Below are 23,826 nucleotides of genomic sequence, written 5' to 3' on the forward strand. Positions count from 1 at the left end.
GTTGTAAATGTCAGTATGTTCTTGGGCATCATGTGTCTCCACAAGTTGTTTTTGTCCTTCATCTTCAGCAGTCGAAACTCATGACCCATGAATCGCGTCTAATTTTGATTGACAGCTCTCTCTTCACATCAATTAAACGCACGTGCTGATTAGAGCTGATTCACTCACTCTGTCCTTCACCGTGAGCACCTTAATTGGTAGATTGATTATTTAATATCTGAAATCCATCGTGCCCCTTGACCTCCAGATGCAAGAAAACATTTCAGTTAAAGGCTTAATTAGCGAGCGTGAGCAGCCTAATTGATGGAGGTCAATGGCTTTAAGGGAAATGTGACTATCCTTCAGCGCTGCGAAAACTCTGAACAAACTCAACGCAAAAACAATTACATTTCTATTTCACTTCATATCTTCACATATATACGAGCTGATATTCAATGAATAAAACTCTAGACAGTGTGATACCTTTGACTGGAAATAATTTTGTTTTATTTGACACAGATCTCAGATTTTATTAATGTTTCATCCTTATTTGTTTCATAGAAAATTTTATTGTATTTTCGTAATATTCAATTTATATATTTTTTAAAAATATATTATAAAAATATTAAGAATTTGAATTTTTATATTATTAAAATGTTGAATTGTAATATTAAATATATATATATATATATATATATATATATATATATATATATATATATATATATATATACACTTTTTTTGCACAATAAAATTAATATAGAGTTACAACACCTTTTATTTCAAATTTTATTTGCAGGTTAACTACAACTAAAACAACTTAAATGTTTTAGTTTATTTATTATTACTTGAAATTTATTTCAATTTATTTATGAAATAAATGATATTTAATTATTATTAAATAATAAAATAAATGTTCAATAAAAAATAATTTAATTTAGTTTGTATTAAAAAAAACTTAAATAAAAATGTATAAAGCTATATATACAGATTAAAAATACTAATAAAAGTGACAAACAACAAAATTACTAAACTTTAAAATTAAAATGGAAAATATAAAACAAAACTATAAATATTAATATTTACTAGTCTCTCTGTAACTGCATTTAACTCATTATTGTAATATTTGTTAATGAATCATACTGTAACTGATGTTGTTACGATCATCAGCTGGAGTGCCCATGAACTCTAATATAGGGCACTCCACTCAGGACTTTGGCATCTTCTATTTCCATCAACCACCCAGATGTCACCATATCATCACTTGGACACTAGCACCCTTCATTCTGTTGCACCACACCCGAACTACAATCCCCATGAGTCACTGCATCACAATCACCTTGCCACACCTGCACCTCATTCATCAGCCAATTTCATTGCCACACCTGCACCTCATTTACACACACACATAAGCACCACAATCGATCTCACTCACTGCGAAGTCTTGTTTAGCCTGTCTAGCATTTCCGAGCGTTTTCCCTTGTGTTTGTTCTTCCCGTGTCTGATCTTGGATTGTGTATGTCGACTCTTGATTCTCTGCTGCCTGCCCCGATCTCTGCTTGGTTCTGTTTTCGATCCTGGTTACCCCTAACATACCTGACGCCATTCCTGATTTCTGCCTGTCTGACCATTCTCTGAATGAAGTTCTGCACATGGATCCGAATGCCTCTGATTCCCCGTTACAGATGTTGCTGATGATAAGCTTCTTTTAAAGAGTCTTGTTTTTGGTCATGTGGTGACTGATGGTGTGGTTAAACCTGCGCCTCAGAGCTGAGACCCAAAATGCATCGCTCTCACTGACCTGACAGGAGCAGATTGAGCACCGGTCAGTGTCCAGCACCCAGATCTGTCCGCTGTGCTGGACCTGGCCGTGGTGGACGCAGTCTCCAGTGCAGTTGTGTGCGTGAGGGCAGCGGCAGTCGTAGCCTCCGTCCAGATTGAAGCAGAGTGTGTCGTTAGCGCAGGTGTTGCGTCCCGTCACACACTCGTCCACGTCTGCAGCAGCAAACACACGCATCACTCGTGCAGTTTTCTTCATATTAAATGATATTTGTTTTTCATAATTTTGGTTTTCACTTTAATTTTAAGTTTTATTCATTTTGTTGTGTATTTGCTAATTTTTTTTATACATCCATTTAAATGTTTTAGTTTTTAATGTCAAGTTTTTATAAATTTTTATTACAGTTTTTAGTTTATTTTAATACTTAATCTAAAATGAGAAATTATTAATTTTATTTCAAGTGATGAATTTGGTTTCCATGTTATCAATATCAACAATATATCACTGATATGCTATTATTATTTTTGTTGATTGTATAGTGTGTTTGTGTGTGTGTGTGTTTAGGAGTCTGTGTGTGAGTGAGAGTCTTAGAGCCCTATCATACACCCGGCGCAATGCGATGCAAGGCACAGCACAAGTGTGTTTGCTAGTTTTGAGTCCAATGCTACTTCGTTAAATTAGCAAATGCATTTGCACCCATTTGTGCGCCCATGGGCGTGCTGGTCTAAAAAAAAAGAGGTGTATTCAGGCGCATTGCTTACTTGGCTGTATGTCACTTCACTTCACTAGTATAGGCGGGTCCACAGTGTGCGTACACACTGCTTATTAAACACAGGGACGCACAGCAGCACACAAACATGCCAAATATGAAAAAGTAAAGGATTGAAATGCATAATTTTTTGTAGTTAAAAAATTATATAATTTAATTTTTTAATTAAAAAATTAACTACTAATTATATATATATATATATATATATATATATATATACAGAGCCAGATTATCCATAAGGGCACTTGCGCCAGTGCCCAGGGGCACCAACCATTCACAACAACTCAGGGGGCACCACATGACACAAGCTTTAAAAATACTTTTAGTAAATTATTATATTATTAACTTGAAATTCTTGAAAGACCATACATAACTCGTTTATGAACACTAACTTAACAACAACAATAATAAATTATAAATAAATAAAGATTACATGACCACTATCAGTCCCCCCCTTCCGTCCCCAATCTGTCAGAGTTGAGTTGGTCCACAACAAGTACGCGCAAATGTGTAATTTTTTTAACGGCTACAGAAAATGAATCAAAATGGACAGACGTCAATTGAGTGGTTTTGCAAAAAGAAAGTTAAAGACAGACAAGGAGGCAAGACGTTTAGCTTAAATTCAAAATCTTCCAGGGATCAAAAGTTTTTTTTTTAAACGTGTAAAGAATGAGCTCAGGACGACAATGACACAGAGGCCATTGACTGTACTCTTCCTGTTTACCATTCAAGTTAAAGTTAAAACATTACCGTCTCCAGCCACGAGAGGGCCCTCTATGCTGCTCAGTGCTCCTGTAGTCTACACTGAAGACATAGAGCGCCCTCTCGCGGCTGGAGACGGTAATGTTTTCTCTTGGTTCTAAATAAATGCGACTTATAGTCCAGTGCGACTTGTATATGTTTTTTTTCCTTGTCATGACCTATTTTTGGACTGATGAAACTTATACTTAGGTGCAACTTATAGTCCGAAAAATATGGTAGTTGGACAAGTTAATAAATTACATTTGAGAAATCACCTTAATTATGTCTGAATGGGGGGTGGGGGTGGGGGGTTTTGAGGTAGTGCCCAGGGGCACCACACGGTCTTAATACGGCCCTGTGTATATATATATATATATATATATATATATATATATATATATATATATATACATATGTATATATATATGGCTACAGCTACATGTCGTAATGGATAGTCATCGCATGTATCAGAATTAGGGTATCTATTTGCTAGCACACAAGCAGCTCCGTTTCATCTCGGAGACGCGTTCTGTCTTTGCGCTTGCCTAATTCTGCCGTGTAAATAGCAAATATGTCATGGCATGAGTAACTGGCTCTTAAAGGGAATGGAAGATGAGACTATGATTGGTTTATTGCACGTAACGCCCAGAAAACACCCATTACTCATTAAGAGAATAGGGACCAGGGATCTCGCTTTTATGAAATTATTTGGCCCGCCCCGCAAATAAAGTAAAAATTTCCTTTCCCGCCCCAACCCGACTCCCAGGTTATGAGGCGGCCTATTATAATTCAGCTATCAAACTGCCCAGCTATTTCACTTTAGCATCACATTTCACACACACACACACACACACACACACACACACACGCGCGCGCGCGCGCGCAAATGAGGATTCGCGCATGTAGCCGGTGAAGTCTCCATCCACAAACAAACGTACATCGTCTGCAGATATAAGGTATTTCATTGCACTCTAACCACAACTCTGAACAGCCTATATATGTGCACTATTTTAAATGAGCCCTCTCTGACTGAGTTTAATGGCACAGTTATGTTAGAACGCATCTCTTTCTTGTTTCTGTGGCAGTGCGTCGGGCTCATGCATGAGGCGCGCGGTCAGGAGCGCTGTATGACTAATGCAGCAGTTCAGATCAACTTTACTACAAATATATCACCTAACCTGTTTTGAATAGAATTTGTGTGTGTGTGTGTGTGTGTGTGTGTGTGTGTGTGTGTTAATGAGCCTGTGTGTGAATGAGAGTCTGTGTGTGTGTGTGTGTGTGTGTTTATGAGTCTGTGTGTGTGTTTATGAGTCTGTGTGTGTGTGTGTGTGTTTATGAGTCTGTGTGTGTGTGTTAATGAGCCTGTGTGTGAATGAGAGTCTGTGTGTGTGTGTGTTTATGAGTCTGTGTGTGAGTTAGAGTCTGTGTGTGTGTGTGTGTGTGTGTGTGTGTGTGTGTGTGTGTGTTAATGAGCCTGTGTGTGAATGAGAGTCTGTGTGTGTGTGTGTTTATGAGTCTGTGTGTGTGTTTATGAGTCTGTGTGTGTGTGTGTGTGTTTATGAGTCTGTGTGTGTGTGTTAATGAGCCTGTGTGTGAATGAGAGTCTGTGTGTGTGTGTGTTTATGAGTCTGTGTGTGAGTTAGAGTCTGTGTGTGTGTGTGTGTGTGTGTGTGTGTGTGTGTGTGTGTGTGTGTGTGTGTGTGTTTGGACAGCTGTACCTTTACAGGACTCTCCGTTGGCGGTGTACACCTCGTTGTCATGGTAACCGTCACGACACTCACAGTGATACCAACCAGGTAAGTTCACACAGGTGGAGTGTGTGTCACACTGAACCAAACCCTCTGAGCACTCGTCGATATCTGAACACACACACACACGGTTCATTATCTCTGCACTAAACCCCTCGGCTGACTTCAAGAACCTCATTTTAAGTCATGAGGCAACATGTTCTTGACATGATGAAGGTAGACAGCAACATTATGCTGAGATTCACACCAAACTCTTAAGAAGCACTGCATGAATCCTCAGAAGAACTGATAAAAACATCACAATAATCCACAGCACTCCAGTCCATCAGTGAACATCTGGAGAAGACAAAAGATGAAACAAATCCAGCATTAAGATGTTTTTAAGTTTTTAAGAGTTCATAATCCATAATAACTCTTCCTTCAGTGAAAAAGTGCATCTCCTGTTGTCTCTCACATCAAAATCCAGCCACATATTCGTTTGGAGCGGTTTATGCTTGTAAACAGATCACTGGAGCAGTGTGAAGTTCCCTCCTCCTTCAAACGCTTCACTATCATTCCGGCCTCCAAAAAAATAAATATAAAATCAATGACTACAGACTCGTTGCTCTCGCTTTCATGTCTCACGTCTCACATCTCATGGACAGAAAGGTCCATCAGAGGCTGCACTTGCTTCACCGGCTGAAGGAGTTTATCCAGACACAGGAGCTGCTCACACAGTTCTTCTCGGCTCTCGCTGAGTCTGGTCTGTGTTCATCTATAACTGTTTGGTCTGGTTCAGCTACAAATTCAGACACCAGCAGACTACAGCAGTGGTGCTTCCCTGTCCAACGTCCAAGATCTTTACCCCTCCAGAGAGAGGAAAAATTACAATTTAAACTTTCATAACTACACACGGTCCATTATAACTGACACATTAATATACAGCATCTGAAAATTGTACATTTGAAACTTCATAAACAGTACACTTGTAAATAACAAGTGTGTAACATACTTGACAATAAAGCTCTTTCTGACTTCTAAACAGTGCACAATGGACCGGAGTGCTATGGATTAATCCAGGAATCTTCTCCATCGGTTATGCCAGTGAATTCAGTTAGTTTATTCTTAGTTTATATCCAGATGTCTTGTTTTTATCACAAACACTTCATATTTCAGGCTCATTTCCCGTGATCTCAGTATCTCAGATTATGTTGATGTTTCTGGGTGTTATGACGAGCTCGTTATGGTGGGACATAATTGATGTTACCTCTCACATAACAGGGTTTGTTTAATTAACAGACCCCATTTTTATTAAATTGTATTTTAATACTTCATTTTCTATTTTAATTATTTGTAAACAATTATATAAATCATAATTATATTAAATGATGTATATATATATTAGTAAGTAAAGTATTTATGCATCATGGTAGAATTTGTTGTTACGCTTTCATGCTCATTTGAATAAAAATACAGTATTTTAACAGTAATATATTGCGGTATAAGTGTATTACAGTAATGAGAATCTAATGAGAATCATCAGTAAGAAAAAAAATGTACATTACATAATAATTCAAAAGCAAAACATCGTCTCAGACACAGTAATGAGAATGCAGTAAAAAACAACAACAATTATGCTCCTAAAAATAGATTTTTCATGTCTTTTACCAAAGACCATTCTTTTGTTTGTTATGATCTTGGGGTGAAATATGACCTGGACATGTTTTCATTCACCTGCAGACTGTGTTTGGTCCAAACAGCAGCATCTCAGTCCAATCCCGTCTTCAGACAAATGGCTTTAGTAATTCAGACATAATGAGTGGAATGATATTAAATTAGACGGCGGGCGACATTAAAGCCATTATTACTCAGACGCGGGTGGAGAGAGATTTTCTCATTGATTAAACACTCACAGGAGAGATTAGCCTATGTTCTGATTAAAACTGATCTCAGATCGTTATAGAAATCACCCTTCATCAGCAGCCAATCACAGCGCGACCTCAGCGCGGTCAGGTGACCATCAGGAGTTTTCAGAGAGCAGACTGAAGGATGATTAAATGAAACGGATATTGCTTAAAGGTGACCCACATCTTCAGTCATCATCACTTTGTTTCTTTATTGGTGATTACTAGCAGCATTTAATTAAAGTCAGAGCAATAACAGTCATGGACTAATGACATTGTTCAGTTTTCTCTGTCCATGACTGTTGGAGGTGACGATAGCGCTATAAATGCATATTTAAATGTCCTATAAATCTGAACACATCAATTAAAAAATTATAACATTTATTTTTCTTTTATATATGTTTGATAGATTTATAGTTTTAGTGTATTTTAATGTAGTTTTTTAAAAATAAATATATATTTAATAAATATATATAAATTCTATTTTAATAGCATGTTTATAAAATAATATTTTTAAATATAATTAATGATATTATATATATAAATAATTGTATTTATATTATAAATATATCATATCAAGTGAACATTAAGAGGTAATGAAAATTAAATATGTATTAATTTATTCATTATTCACTTTATTACTTTATGGATTTTCTTGTATTTTTAGAATATGCGTGTGTGTGTGTGTGTGTGTGTGGAACTAATTATTTTAATATTCAGCATTTAGTATCATATGATGTATAATATTATTTATGATATATATGATATATATATATATATATATATATATATATATATATATATATATTCTTTTTTCTTTGCAAGAAAATTGTGAGATACTGAATGAAGTCAGAATTGCGAGATATAAGGTCAGTATTGCGAGAAAATATAAAATTGCAAGAAACTAGTCAGATTGTGAGATATAAAGTCAGAATTGCGAGAAAATATAAAATTGCAAGAAAATAGTCAGATTAAGAGATATAAAGTCAGAATTGCAAGAAAAATATAAAATTACGAGATATAAAGTCAGATTTGCGAAAAAATATAACATTGCAAGAAAATAGTCAGATTACGAGATACTGTATGAAGTCAGAATTGCGAGATATAAGGTCAGAATTGCGAGAAAATATAAAATTGCAAGAAAATAGTTAGATTGCGAGATATAAAGTCAGAATTGCGAGAAAATATAAAATTGCAAGAAAATAGTCAGATTGCGAGATATAAAGTCAGAATTGCAAGAAAAATATAAAATTACGAGATATAAAGTCAGATTTGCGAAAAAATATAACATTGCAAGAAAATAGTCAGATTGCGAGATACTGTATGAAGTCAGAATTGCGAGATATAAGGTCAGAATTGCGAGAAAATATAAAATTGCAAGAAAATAGTTAGATTGCGAGATATAAAGTCAGAATTGCGAGAAAATATAAAATTGCAAGAAAATAGTCAGATTGCGAGATATAAAGTCAGAATTGCAAGAAAAATATAAAATTACGAGATATAAAGTCAGATTTGCGAGAAAATATAAAATTGCAAGAAAATAGTCAGATTGTGAGATACCGTATGAAGTCAGAATTGCGAGATATAAGGTCAGATTTGCGAGAAAACATAAAATTGCAAGAAAATAGTCAGATTGCGAGAAAATATAAAATTGCAAGAAAATAGTCAGATTGCGAGATATAAAGTCAGAATTGCAAGAAAAATATAAAATTACGAGATATAAAGTCAGATTTGCGAGAAAATATAAAATTGCAAGAAAATAGTCAGATTGCGAGATACTGTATGAAGTCAGAATTGCGAGATATGAGGTCAGAATTGCGAGAAAATATAAAATTGCAAGAAAATAGTCAGATTGCGAGATACTGTATGAAGTCAGAATTGCGAGATATGAGGTCAGATTTGCATGAAAATATTAAATTGCAACAAAATACTCAGAATTGTGAGAAAAATGTCACAATTGTGAGAAAAATGTCACAATTGCGAGACAATAGTCAGAATTGCGAGATATAAAATCGGAATTGTGAGAAAATAGACAGTTGCGAGATATAAAGTCAGAATTATGAGATATAAATAGATTTATAAGAAAAAATAATTTTTTAATGTAAACTCGTCATTCTGACCTTTATCTGTGAATTGGGAAAGTGCTCAAACAACATTGCTCTGTGTATCATCACCTTGAGTTAATATCTTGCAATTCAAAATTTTTGTCTAACAACAGAATTGAGAAAAAAAAAACTGGATTCACAAAAAAAAGTCAGAATTGTGAGGTAAAACTTATCTGTCTAGGCTTCCTCAGGCCACAGTGTCTACAAGCTGTACTGTATAGTTTCATATAACGGCATGTTTCTTTATCATTTTTATGTATAAATCATTCAAAATTATCTACAGCATTGCAAACGGTACATCAGGATCCACCATTGACAATTTTCACCATCGCACCAGCTCGAAATATTATGAAATAACCATACTTGTACAGTACATCTGACGTATGATCAGCACAGCAGAACAGAGGCAGGAGTTTGTAAAATATAAGCACAAAAAAGAGAGAAAAAACATTGCAAGATTAAACAACAGCTGCAAACAAAGGCGTGCTTTCTCTTCAAACACTCAAGAGACGCACAAATGCGCGACGGCGTCCTCTGAGACGCAACATTTACATGAAACAAGCCACTCGTGAGAAACAAATGGCCTTAATTAAGCACTACTAATTAACTCTGTGTGTGTGTGTGTCTCTAAATAAGTTATGAAATTCTGCCCACTGTAGCAATGTGTGTGAATATACAGGTGAAAGCAGCCCAGACTCACCAACACCAGCGGTGCATTGTGGGAAAATTTTCATGACAGTTTACCATGGCAACAGTTGTTTCCACCAAAATACTACCGTTACTGTTGGTATTATCATCACAAAGACTTTACAGTTATTATGGTTTAACTAGGTAGTAAAGCTATTTGTCCTTAAAGTTTCCATTTTAACCATATATTTATATATATAAAGAATTGTTGTGTTTGTAAAGGCTGCATTTATTTGATCAAAAATACAGTAAAAACTATGAAATATTATTAGTTTCAAACAGCTGTTTTCTGTGTGAATCTGTGTTAAAGTGTAATGTATTTCTGTGATGCTCCGCTGTATTTTCAGAATCATTCCTCCAGTCTTCAGTGTCACATGATCTTCAGAAATCATGATAATATGATGATTTACTGCTCAATACACATTTCTGATTATTATCAATGTTGAAATCTTAATATTTTTGTGGAAACCGTGATGCATTTTATTTTTCAGGATTGACAGATAAATAGAAAATTCACAACAGCAGCATTTTTTTTAAAAAATATAAATCTTTTTAAACATTATAAATGTCTTTACTGTCACTTTTGATCAATTTAATGCATCATTGATTAATAAAATTATTAATTCCTTAAAAAAAAAAAAAAAATTTAAACGTATGGATCAGTTAGTTCGCTTTTTTTATTAATTTTTTTTTTACAGTTTTTTACAATCACTTTGTTACTATTTTCAGAACCTTGATGTCATTTTTCACAACTCTAGACACAAAACTCACAACCAATGATCAAAATGCACATTTTTCAAAACTCTAACCCTTTTCTCAATTGCTTGGATACAATACACATAAAACTTAGATCATTTGTTCATTCAACAAAAATCACCTGTTCAATATGACACAACTTAACATCAAAGTGCTACTATTTCAAAAGGCAATCCACACATTACATTTCAAATGAGTGTCTATTCATTTCCTTACAATGATCTAACTATCAATTGATACAACTGCTCAAAATGATAAGTAACTGTTGCATTACTCTTAGTATGGAAACTCACAAACAATCTTCCATGTTTACTGTAAATCATGAACGTTTCAAGATAACGAGATTCATTGTCACCAATTAGCGCGGAGCATGAACCAATTAGACTACAATATCCATGGATGTAGCCTAATATTTTATCATAATGCTTCATCAGACACTGTGTCTATGGCCCCAAATACTGTACCACCTTTTCAGACTATTTACAGGATTGACAGTACTTCTGTGACCAGGCCAAATAGTGGAGGCAGAGGCAGAATTCTAACTGACCAACAAGAGCAGGCTGTGGTCGATTTGGTTCGGGCCAGAAATGATATTCGCCTTACAGAAATTCGCCAGCATATCTTGGACAATGAAGACATGTTCAACAATGTGGGATCCATAAGTTTGCCGAGTATTGCACGCATACTGAAAAGGCACCAGGTATCTATAAAACAACTATACCGTGTGCCTTTCGAAAGAAATGCAGACAGAGTGAAGCAAATAAGGACTGAGTATGTTCAGGTAAGTTCAGTTTCAAGATGGCTGTTGTAAAAACATTCCCAAAAATTCTACATTGTACAGTAACCTCTGAATCTCTTTCTAAAAGGTATTTTTAGAGGGTGATGGAGCTGGATGCTGATGATGACCATCACAAATTCATATATTTGGATGAGGCAGGTTTTAATCTGGCCAAGACAAGGAGGAGAGGTCGGAATTTCATTGGCCAGCGGGAAACCATCCAAGTACCTGGACAACGTGCGGCTAACATTACCATGTGTGCGGCTATATCAGAAGATGGTGTGGTGGGTTTCAATTTCATAGCTACAGTTTTTTACAGTCACTTTGCTTCTATTTTCAGAACCTTGATGTCATTTTTCACAACTCTAGACACAAAACTCAAAACGGTTATCACTTGTAACACAGGCTGTCTAATGTTCAAAACATTGCCTTACGCATTCACATCTTTAAAGAAATCTTGCACTTGCACAATCATTGGTTCAAAACACAACTTTACTGTGAAATACCATTGAAACATAACTATAGATCACCCACACACAAGCAACCGATAGTTTCACTGCGTCATTGTTCATACAATCATTAAATATTGAAGAACAAAATAGGTGATACAGGTTTCATTATGGTACTACATGTACAGTAAATACATCTCAGTAAAAGTACTGCAGTAGTAGAGAGAATACTACAGACACAGTGGAATCATTGAACAAAGTTTGTAATATATTGATGCAAAACACTACAGTACTGTACAATTACAACATAGGTTTATTTGAATCAAAGCAAAAATAATTAGCTATGAAATTGAAACCCACCACACCATCTTCTGATATAGCTGCACACATGGTAATGTTAGCCGCACGTTGTCCAGGTACTTGGATGGTTTCCCGCTGGCCAATGAAGTTCCAACCTCTCCTCCTTGTCTTGGCCAGATTAGAACCAGCCTCATCCAAATATATGAATTTGTGATGGTCATCATCAGCATCCAGCTCCATCACCCTCTAAAAATACATTTTAGAAAGAGATTTAGAGATTACTGTACAATGTAGAATTTTTGGGAATGTTTTTACAACAGCCATCTTGAAACTGAACTTACCTGAACATACTCAGTCCTTATTTGCTTCACTCTGTCTGCATTTCTTTCGAAAGGCACACGGTATAGTTGTTTTATAGATACCTGGTGCCTTTTCAGTATGCGTGCAATAGTCAGCAAACTTATGGATCCCACATTGTTGAACATGTCTTCATTGTCCAAGATATGCTGGCGAATTTCTGTAAGGGGAATATCATTTCTGGCCCGAACCAAATCGACCACAGCCTGCTCTTGTTGGTCAGTTAGAATTCTGCCTCTGCCTCCACTATTTGGCCTGGTCACAGAAGTACTGTCAATACTGTAAATAGTCTGAAAAGGTGGTACAGTATTTGGGGCCATAGACACAGTGTCTGATGAAGCATTATGATAAAATATTAGGCTACATCCATGGATATTGTAGTCTAATTGGTTCATGCTCCGCGCTAATTGGTGACAATGAATCTCGTTATCTTGAAACGTTCATGATTTACAGTAAACATGGAAGATTGTTTGTGAGTTTCCATACTAAGAGTAATGCAACAGTTACTTATCATTTTGAGCAGTTGTATCAATTGATAGTTACATCATTGTAAGGAAATGAATAGACACTCATTTGAAATGTAATGTGTGAATTGCCTTTTGAAATAGTAGCACTTTGATGTTAAGTTGTGTCATATTGAACAGGTGATTTTTGTTGAATGAACAAATGATCTAAGTTTTATGTGTATTGTATCCAAACAATTGAGAAAAGGGTTAGAGTTTTGAAAAATGTGCATTTTGATCATTGGTTGTGAGTTTTGTGTCTAGAGTTGTGAAAAATGACATCAAGGTTCTGAAAATAGTAACAAAGTGATTGTAAAAAACTGTAATTGTTTTTGCTTTGATTCAAATAAACCTATGTTGTAATTGTACAGTACTGTAGTGTTTTGCATCAATATATTACAAACTTTGTTCAATGATTCCACTGTGTCTGTAGTATTCTCTCTACTACTGCAGTACTTTTACAGAGATGTATTTACTGTACATGTAGTACCATAATGAAACCTGTATCACCTATTTTGTTCTACAATATTTAATGATTGTACGAACAATGACGCAGTGAAACTATCGGTTGCTTGTGTGTGGGTGATCTATAGTTATGTTTCAATGGTATTTCACAGTAAAGTTGTGTTTTGAACCAATGATTGTGCAAGTGCAAGATTTCTTTAAAGATGTGAATGCGTAAGGCAATGTTTTGAACATTAGACAGCCTGTGTTACAAGTGATAACCGTTTTGAGTTTTGTGTCTAGAGTTGTGAAAAATGACATCAAGGTTCTGAATATAGTAGCAAAGTGATTGTAAAAAACTGTATATATAATATACAGTACATATAATAAAACATTGTTCTTCCTCTGTTTTTCTTATATCCTTTATAATATTTGTTATTTTTTAGTAACTATAGTTTATATTGTTACTAGTGTAAAACTTAGTTATTATTGCTACTAGTGTACAGTGATTATAATAATATAAATAATAAACAATAATGAAACTTTTCACTTTATGGAGATCCCATATCCAGTTACTGTATTTATTTATTTTTTCTGAAAAAAAAAAAAATGGCGAGATGATACTGTATGCGGTTGCTAAGGTGCTGAGTGATTTGCTAGGGTTTTCTGAATGGTTACTAGAGTATGAGGCTGGTTACTATGGAGTTGGTATGTGGTTGTTAGGGTGTTGTGGCTAGGCAATATGCAGTTGCTATGGTGTTGTGGCTGTTACTATGGGGTTGCTAGGATGTTGTTGCTGGTTGCTATGGAGTTTCTGTGTAGTTGTAGCTAGGTGCTCTGCAGCTGCTATAGTGAATTACCAGCACACCTCTCCTTAAAAACTTATTTGTTGTTGTAGGATTTAATTTGACTTTTCATAAGTAACACATCAAATTTAACATGAAATTTAGATGAAAAACCAACTGAAATGGTAAATTCTGTGTGTATTTACATTAGGTAATGATTTCTGACTTTTAGATTACTTAGATCTGACTACAAGCATTTTAAAATATAGACATATTAAAATATAATAACAAGTACTGAATTTTCGGTAGCTGTATGAATCCAGATTGCATGTAATGAGTGACTCTCCAGCTCTGATGAGTGTAGCAGTGTACAGTATGTGTGAGATGTGGAGGATCTGTGGGTGTGTTTCTCTTCAGGGGGATGTAGTTCCAGCTCTGAATCCAAACACAATGACTTCATGCAACATTACAATCCAATCTCTGCAAATACAACATCAAAGTGAAAAAGTAACAAGATGTGAAATTTGAACTCGCTCGTATTTACCGGCAGACAACGGCTTCATTTCTCGCTTGGGGCGTTAAAGAAAGAAAGAGCTCAGTGAACAACGAGCCGAAACAAACGGAGCGCCGCAGCCGGGATGAGATGAGAGTTTCCTCCTTCGGTCTGTGATGACCTCCAATGAGCAACAAACACAAGAAACCCCACCAGCACTGATGAAACACACTCACATCATCTCCATCGTCCAGCTTTATCTCTCAGTGAGCTGCACTGCTGTTCTAAGCAGCACTTCTCCTCATGTGGAAACTGTTGTGATTTGGTCCAGTAAGCAGCCACTCGTTTGCACAGCTATGGAAGCTAATATTCAAAGAAACTCATATTTTCATAAAATGTAAAAACCAAGGTAAACACAACAATTTTTGAGTAATATAAAATAACATATCACATATTTAATTCTCTCTTTCTTTCTCTCTCTCTATATAAACTGTACTATAGGGAAGTCGTGGCCTAATGGTTAGAGAGTCGGACTCCCAATCGAAGGGTTGTGAGTTTGAGTCCCGGGCCGGCAGGAATTGTGGGTGGGGGGAGTGCATGTACAGTTCTCTCTCCACCTTCAATACCACGACTTAGGTGCCCTTGAGCAAGGCACTGAACCCCCAACTGCTCCCCGGGCGCCGCAGCATAAATGATGAACACTGCTCCGGGTGTGTGTTCACAGTGTGTGTGTGTGTGTGTGTTCACTGCTCTGTGTGTGTGCATTTCGGATGGGTTAAATGCAGAGCACAAATTCTGAGTATGGGTCACCATACTTGGCTGAATGTCCTTTCACTTTCTATATATAGGCTAAAATAAAAAATATACAGTATTGAATTAAATGCTTCACACACACACATATAAATATATTTGTTATTGAAAATTTTCTTGATATTGATTACGCTAAAATACTCATGAAGAATATGATTTAGTGGTGTACAGTCATGCATAGCATAAAATAAAAAATTATAAAATAAATATTAAATCAATCATTAGTTAATATTACCTACAAAAAATTACTGCACTATTTATTTCATATATTTTATATTGGAATATATTATATATAACAATAGAAATTATATTATATAGTGTTTTTATAATGTGCACTTGTGGGGTTTTTGTGTGTGCAATTGTGCATTAAGAATAATGCTTCTCCTGCATCTCCACTGCATCTATAAGAACATGATGACATCATCGAGGTGCAGCAACACTTAGCGTTTCTTTCTCTGCATCATTTTGCACATCTTCTCCTTTAATTCTTTGGGTTTTCTGTACGTTCTCTCTCGAATCATCATCCGTATCCTGATTGTGTCGGTCTCTGCTCCGCTAGTTTGTCAGATGGTCTTGAGAGGATTCATAAAAAAAGCCAGAGAAGAGGACAACAGTGCAGCCGAGGGAAAGCATTTTCATGTTCAGCCGTATCCCAGAAGCATATGCACCAAAAAATGTTCTCACTCTCAGATCATCCAAGATCAGGATGATTTTCTGTCTGCATCAGATTTGTGGAAATGTAGCACTGTGTCAATGTCTCAGCAATGGATGTGAATGGGTGCCGTCAGAATGAGAGTCCAAACAGCTGATAAAAACATCACAATAATCCACAGCACTCCAGTCCATCAGTTAACAACAATGTCATCAGGTTAAAAGATGAAACAATTCCAGGTTTTTAACTAAAATACAAGTCCATAATCCATAATAACGCTTCCTCATTCTGACGGCACCCATTCACTGCAGAGCATCCATTGATGAGACACTGATGCAATGCTAAATTTCTCCAAACCTGATGAAGACACAAACTCCTCCTGATCTGGGATGGTCCGAGAGTGAGCAGGTTTCACTGTGTAATAGGACATTAGCTTTAGTTTTGTTGCGAGTTTTATTTAGTTCATGAAAAAACATTCATTTCTGTCATGTTCGTTTGTTTATTAGTTTTTCTGTTCCCTTTAATACCACCTTCAACTTTCATAAAAGAGCGGTTTCTTCATCTTTCCTTTTGTCTTCTGTTCATAATTGTCTTGCTCTCGACTCACTGTGATGATTCGAGGTTGTTTATGCTGTGATGTTTTCCTCAAAGCTGAAACTCTGTTTCTCACAATACAAGACAGAATGAAACCTGCTGACCCAATTGTCATTGCTTTTAATTAGCAATGATGCATTAAACTGATCAAAAGGGACAGTAGAGTTTTTAAAACATTACAAAAGATTTCTGTTTCAAATAAATGCTGTTCTTCTGAACTTTGTTCATCTGTGAATCCTGAGAAATAAAATCTATCACAGTCTCCACAAAAATATTGAGCAGCACAACTGTGTTCAACACTGATGATAATCAGAAATGTTTCTTGAGCAGTAAATCATCATATTATTCTGATTTCTGAAGATCATGTGACACATCTGTCTGTCTATCTATTGTTCTATCTATCATTCTTTCATCCATCTATACCTTAAACCTTTAAATCATAAAGACTTTTTACATTTATAAGGTTTTCAAAACTTTGAGTTTGTTGACAATCTTTACCTTTCTAGTTAAATAGTTAACTTTTTTAATGAATATTTTTTACAAAAAAATAATTATGTACCACCATTTGATAAAGCACTGGAGGCTGTATGAAATCCCAATATAGCACAATCTCTTATGTGCTGATTTTTAACGCATGATCCTGTGGCTCCGGGCTCTCGAACACTCTGAGAAAAATAGTTAAATACGATTCCAACATCTGTGTGGAAAAAGCCATACACTCATCCGCTCGATTCCCTCCGGTATCCTCCAGGAGAAAATGAACAGGAAAGTCTGAAAGAAAAGCCATTTGATTTTAATCAAGGGCCAGAGCGAGGGCAGAGCTGCTCTTTCTATGGGATCGATGGCTTGGGACGAAACCGTCCACAAACAGACGTGATCCACACGTTCAGACTCAACATTTCATTAAAAGCAGCTCCACGAGAGCGACGGCGAGCCACAGCGTTTCCCAGGGGCTCAATAACAACAGAACCAGAAACAAAGACGCTTGCGATTCTCAGAAATGATTAACGCTCACACGGAGGACGCGTTTCCCTTTTGCTATGAGGGGAATTGATGCTCGGTTTACTAAACTAAAAAACACCCAGTCCTAAATGAAGACAAATGAGCGAGTGTGTAGCAGATATGATCATTTAAAAAACCCAAGAAAAACAAGCACACAAAGGGAAGGTAACGTGGAGTAATGTGGAAATACAGAGCAGGACATGCCCTGAAACTAGTGTAAGTGAAGAAGAACTTGTTATTCGATATAATGCAGATTAAGTTCTGTGGATGCTGAGCAACATCACAATCGAGAATATGAGTGTTTTATATATATAGTGGTGAAAGAATCACTCTCCTTTAAAATAATCACATTTTGCTGCTTTTCAGCCGGAAATTTCATCAGTTTGGAGCGATGTCCTGATCCAGGGAGGGTATGTGTTTTACCTTCCACTTCTTAATAATAGACTTCCACCAGGACAAGACCACAGGAAACAGATGATTCTTCTGCACAATCTGACTTTGCTGCAGTCTGGAATTGAACTACTGGTTTCGTCTGGTCAGAGGAGAACTGGCCCCCAACTGAGCCTGGTTTCTCCCAAGGTTTTTTTCTCCATTCTGTCACCGATGGAGTTTCGGTTCCTTGCCGCTGTCGCCTCTGGCTTGCTTAGTTGGGGACACTTCATCTACAGCGATATCGTTGACTTGATTGCAAATAAATGCACAGACACTATTTAACTGAACAGAGATGACATCACTGAATTCAATGATGAACTGCCTTTAACTATCATTTTGCATTATTGACACACTGTTTTTTCTGGCATGTTGGTGTTTTATCTTTCACTTGGATGTTATAAATTGCACTGAATAAATACAGCGTGATAAAACAAAACTGTGTCTGTCTTCATCACAGGCTGCAAAGCAACAAAATGTGATTATTTGAAATGAAGCTGATTCTTTTCTATACCCATTGTAGAACACTTTTTGACATCCCAGAAAAAAATGGAAAAAAAATTCTATCTATCTATCTATCTATCTATCTATCTATCTATCTATCTATCTATCTATATATATATATATATATATATATATATATATATATATATATATATATATATATATATATATTAGTGGTGGGCATAGATTCATTTTTTAAATCTAGATTAAAATGGCTCATTTGAATTCTGCCGAAGGCATTCAGAATATGTGTGCTACCCAAATAAAATAATGACTAAAAGTAACGTAAAGTCTTTGTGAATGGGTTTCTCAAGACAGGTGGTGCATTACACCAGGGGATCATCTCCTGTTTCCAAAATGCATCACAAACTGCTTGAGAAAGCTGTAAACAAACTCCGCATTGCACTAAGTGTAGTAACGCCTCTTTCACACATAATCCGTCTGCAGTGCGTATGAGTTGCGTATTTTTTTTACGCACCCATGTTAGTGCAGTGCAGCGATCGTTTACGCACCGAGTAGCGGACTGCAAACGCGTCCTGTGTGAAAGCACAATGAGTCTGTGCTGCTTCAGCACCACATACGTAACACACACGCACTGCACACGGAGTATGTGTGAAACAGGCCTGCGTCTTGTCCAGGTTTCCATTGGGAAGCTTCTAAAAAAAAAAAAAAAATATCCCTGAAGCAAACCCATGTTAGCACGTCACATTTGATGTGGTAATTTCACAGTAGGCAGACACACAGGTGTAAAGACTCGTTCTCGCCCCCTACAGATTCGGCTCGGTAGAGAGCACTTCTTGTTGATTTTAGAAGTATATTGTGAAGTTTCTATGATATAGTTATGTGAGTTTCCACAATCAAGCACTCTTCTTCTCAGGCTTCGTTCTCAGCGAGCCATAAAGTCCTCAGAGGGACTGGAGGAGCTGAGAGAGGCATTTGAGATCAGAAAGAGGCTCTTACCTGTCTCGCAGTTCTGCCCGCTGAAGCCCTGTGGACACACGCAGATGTTGGGAGACGAGCAGGAGCCGCCGTTCAGACAGCGGCCATCACAGAGTGCTGCAGGTCAGAGAGAGGACAGACAGGTCAGGGGGCGGGTCAGGGGACGGGTCAGGGGGCGGGTCAGGGGACGTGTCATGGGGCGGGTCAGGGGGCGGATCAGGGGACGGGTCATGGGACGGGTCATGGGGCGGGTCAGTGGACGGGTCAGGGGACGGGTCAGGGGGCGGGTCAGGGGACGGGTCATGGGACGGGTCAGGGGACGGGTCAGGGGGCGGGTCAGGGGACGGGTCATGGGACGGGTCAGGGGACGGGTCAGGGGGGCGGGTCAGGGGACGGGTCATGGGACGGGTCAGGGGACGGGTCAGGGGGCGGGTCAGGGGACGGGTCATGGGGCGGGTCAGTGGACGGGTCAGGGGGCGGGTCAGGGGACGGGTCATGGGGCGGGTCAGGGGACGGGTTAGGGGGCGGGTCAGGGGACGGGTCATGGGGCGGGTCAGGGGGCGGGTCAGGGGACGGGTCATGGGGCGGGTCAGGGGGCGGGTCAGGGGACGGGTCAGGGGACGGGTCATGGGGCGGGTCAGGGGGCGGGTCATGGGACGGGTCAGGGGGCGGGTCAGGGGACGGGTCATGGGGCGGGTCAGGGGGCGGGTCAGGGGACGGGTCAGGGGACGGGTCAGGGGACGGGTCATGGGGTGGGTCAGGGGGCGGGTCAGGGGACGGGTCATGGGGCGGGTCATGGGACGGGTCAGGGGGCGGGTCAGGGGACGGGTCATGGGGCGGGTCAGGGGGCGGGTCAGGGGACGGGTCATGGGACGGGTCATGGGGCAGGTCAGGGGACGGGTCAGGGGGCGGGTCAGGGGACGGGTCATGGGACGGGTCAGGGGACAGCAGATGGACGCGGGGCTCACCTCTGCAGTCCGTGCCGTTGCCGGTGTATCCGGGTTTGCAGGAACAGCTGTGGCCCCCAACAGTGTTGAAACACAGAGCGTTCTCATCGCAGCTGTGCTGACCGGACACACACTCATCATGTTCTACAGACACAAACCACACACACTGTGAGTCAACAACAGAGCGAAATACAGTACTTTCATTCTCTCAGCACTCGGATCATGTGCTTCTTTTCCACTTCATGTGATCTTTATATAGAGATGCTTTCCAGCAACAGGTCAGTTCCTCACGAATAACATCAGGCAGTTTCATTAAATAATAAAGATTCCCTTATTAATATGAAATATGTTTTAGTACATAACAGGTTATTATTGTTACTATATATTAAAAAAAACTTGAAATAAAATAAACTTTAACTGAAATAAAATATAAAAAAACCTTAAAGCTTATTTAGTTAATTTATTGTATGTAGTTTAAGTTGATTTACTAAAATAGGTTAAACTGAAATATAAATTATTGACATTAAACAAACTAAGAAATAAAATTAAAAACATGAAAAATAAAAATAATATAGAAAAATATATATATAATATGAAAACCTGTATAATTTCACTGATGATAATATGAAAATAATTGTTGCTTAAAATAAAATTTAAAATGTAACTGAAATAAAATATAAAAAAATTTAAACTTATTTTATTTCACCTAGTTTCCAAGGCACATTTTTCACATTTTCATTTAGTTTAAGTTGATGTACTAAATAATTAAAATTAAAAGTTAATAAAATTATACTTAAAAAAAGACAAAAATAATTATAAAAAGACGAATAAATAAAAATGACAAAAACACAAATAAACTTTAATTAGAATGAAATGAAAACAGAAAATACAAAGTTAAAAACGTTTGTGAATAAACCTATAATAGCATCGCAATGATAGCAAAAATTATTATGTGTAATAAAATAAACTTTAAATTAATTAAAATAAAACATAAAACCCTAATTTAAGTCATGTATTAAGTCAACACTGAATTTAACTTGTACCTGTAATAAAATAAATACATTGAAATAAAAATGAATTACATTTAATTTACTCAATTAAATTGACTCACAACAAAATTACTAAAACTTTAAACTTAAAATGCAAACAGAAAATATAAAAATAAACACTAAATTAAAAAATGAATTTAGAAAATTGTAATAGTGTCTCATTCACACTGAAATAGCATGTGGATGTGGTTTTTCCAGCTGACCTGAGATCTTTTCATGAGGGATTGTGGGATACATTCATGTCTTAAGATTTCATCAAATCTCTCAGCGGAAATGAACACAAATGAGAGAATAATTACAGCATGTGCCTGTGATTCAACTGCTATCGTTGAGTACTGCACATTCTTACACTCAACCCCAAGTGATCTGAACTTTGAGAAACAAAATATCATCGTTTCTATTGCACTAAATCTACTGGTGAAAATAGGACACTATATGCATTTTTTCCACCTTTTTTACAGGGACATAAAGAACAAAATAGAGGGAGAGAGGGATAGAGAGAGAGAGAGAGAGATGTATATATATAGTCATGAAAATAAAGAAAACTCTTTGAATGAGAAGGTGTGTCCAAACTTTTGGTCTGTACTGTATATATATAATATTTTAAAAACTATAATAAGTAATACTAAAATAGCAACACAACACATGATAAACATTCCTTAAAAACAGTTACATTAACTTGAAAATAAAAGTTCTGTAAGATTTGTTGTTTTCAGATAATATATTTCAGAGAATATTCAATTTGTTTTATTCACCTTTTGGCAAGTAGTTGTATTTTTCTTGCTTTAAGAATAAATCTGATAAACTGTAATGAGATTTACACATTTGCCAAAGGGGTCAGAGATAACAAGTAATAAAACAAATATTAATATATACCAAAATGTACAATATATTTATAAAATAGAATAAAAACAGCAGTATTTTTGTTCCATTTCCAGTAAATAAATACATTTTATAAATACTTTTTATTATTTTTTTTTTTTTTTAAGAGAGCAAAATCCTGCAGATGTTTTGCAGCGCAGCATGTTGAATTGAGCTTTATGATTTGCGGCGTCCTCTCAGCTAGTCTTTGTCATTGTTAACCTTCATTTAACCTCCTCAAAGCAGCAGACCGTTCAATTCTAAAGATTCTCCTCCGTCTACAAGTTGTGCCAGTTTTTATTCACCTGAAAGCGTCTGAAATTTGGGTCTGAATGAAAGTGGTCTGATCATAAGAGGAAGTCACGGCCGATGCAGCTCAGCTCTCGAACTCTAAAATGACATTTTTCATTTCCCATAATCCCACCGCTGCTGCCCGGACAAAACCACATTGACACGAGAGAGACGACAGGACTCCGTCCACGACTCCTCCGCGAGAGATCAACAGAATCCAGGAGTCAGACGTGTATGAGGTGAGATACAGGACGCAGAATCCCACATGGAAAAAACCGATATAAACATATATGTTTCAATATAGGTTTTTAATATATGTGACATATATAAAATTGGCCGTTTTCCTATATTATATGTACATATATATTTACACATATATGTACACATATATATGTGCATACATATACCTATATAGGTACATATTTGCACGTATATATGCACCTATATGTTCACCTATAGTAAAATTAAAATCCATAGCTGCTAGGCAACAAGAACAATCAAATAGTACAAGAACAAAAATAAGACAAAAACTGAACAGAAAAAAAAGTATCTTTATTATTCTTTGATGGTCTGTCATGACGCGCCTCCCCCTCCTCCTTCCTGCACTATCCAATGACGTTTGATAGGGTGTCCGAGATTTAGATTTTTTCCTCTTTTTTTTCGGCGCAAAAATTTTTTAGCGGATAGGCGTTTTCGTCCACACGGATCTGGCGTTTTGGAAGAGTGAAACCGATGTTTTGAAACCGGGTCCCAGAGTGGATAAATTTGAAAACGCCGCCTTTGCGTTTCTTCTCGACGGCGAATCCGTACATTTTCTGAAAATATGGCGTCATCAGCCCACGTCTCGCCCCTAGTCAAACACCACTACATCACGTAACAGCAACAAAAACATGAACAAACACTGAGCGCTAACATTAACACGGATTTATAAATGTATTGTTCCATGTTCATTTGTGTACCACGCGCAGCAAATCCATGTCTTCTCCGTTTTAAGTGTATCTCTGTGGCAGAATTACAGCGCCACATGCTGGTCTGGCATGTATACTACATCGGTTTCGTGTGGACGCGGATATTTCTTGAGACGAGGGAAAAAAAGATCGGGGGTCAGTCTCCGTGTGGACGGGGCCGAAGAAGTATTGGGTACTTACGGTTATGGATAGAAATGTAGCGGAGTAAAGAGTACAATATTTG

The 23,826-nt window shown here is 37.2% G+C and overlaps 1 protein-coding gene across 1 annotated transcript in view; it reads right to left on the bottom strand.

Moving 5' to 3' along the window:
* LOC132133498 (protein kinase C-binding protein NELL2-like) overlaps positions 1-23,826 on the bottom strand; it is a 95,484-nt gene that overhangs the window by 4,704 nt on the left and 66,954 nt on the right. Inside the window, exons 14-17 of the mRNA XM_059546353.1 lie at positions 20,456-20,578; positions 19,509-19,604; positions 4,988-5,128; positions 1,781-1,974 (exon numbers count right to left, since the gene is read on the bottom strand). Of these exons, the coding sequence (XP_059402336.1) occupies positions 1,781-1,974; positions 4,988-5,128; positions 19,509-19,604; positions 20,456-20,578 (554 nt within the window). The remainder of the gene's footprint in view (positions 1-1,780; positions 1,975-4,987; positions 5,129-19,508; positions 19,605-20,455; positions 20,579-23,826) is intronic.

This window comes from Carassius carassius, chromosome 50 (genome assembly GCF_963082965.1).
Source record: "Carassius carassius chromosome 50, fCarCar2.1, whole genome shotgun sequence".
NCBI lineage: Eukaryota > Metazoa > Chordata > Actinopteri > Cypriniformes > Cyprinidae > Carassius > Carassius carassius.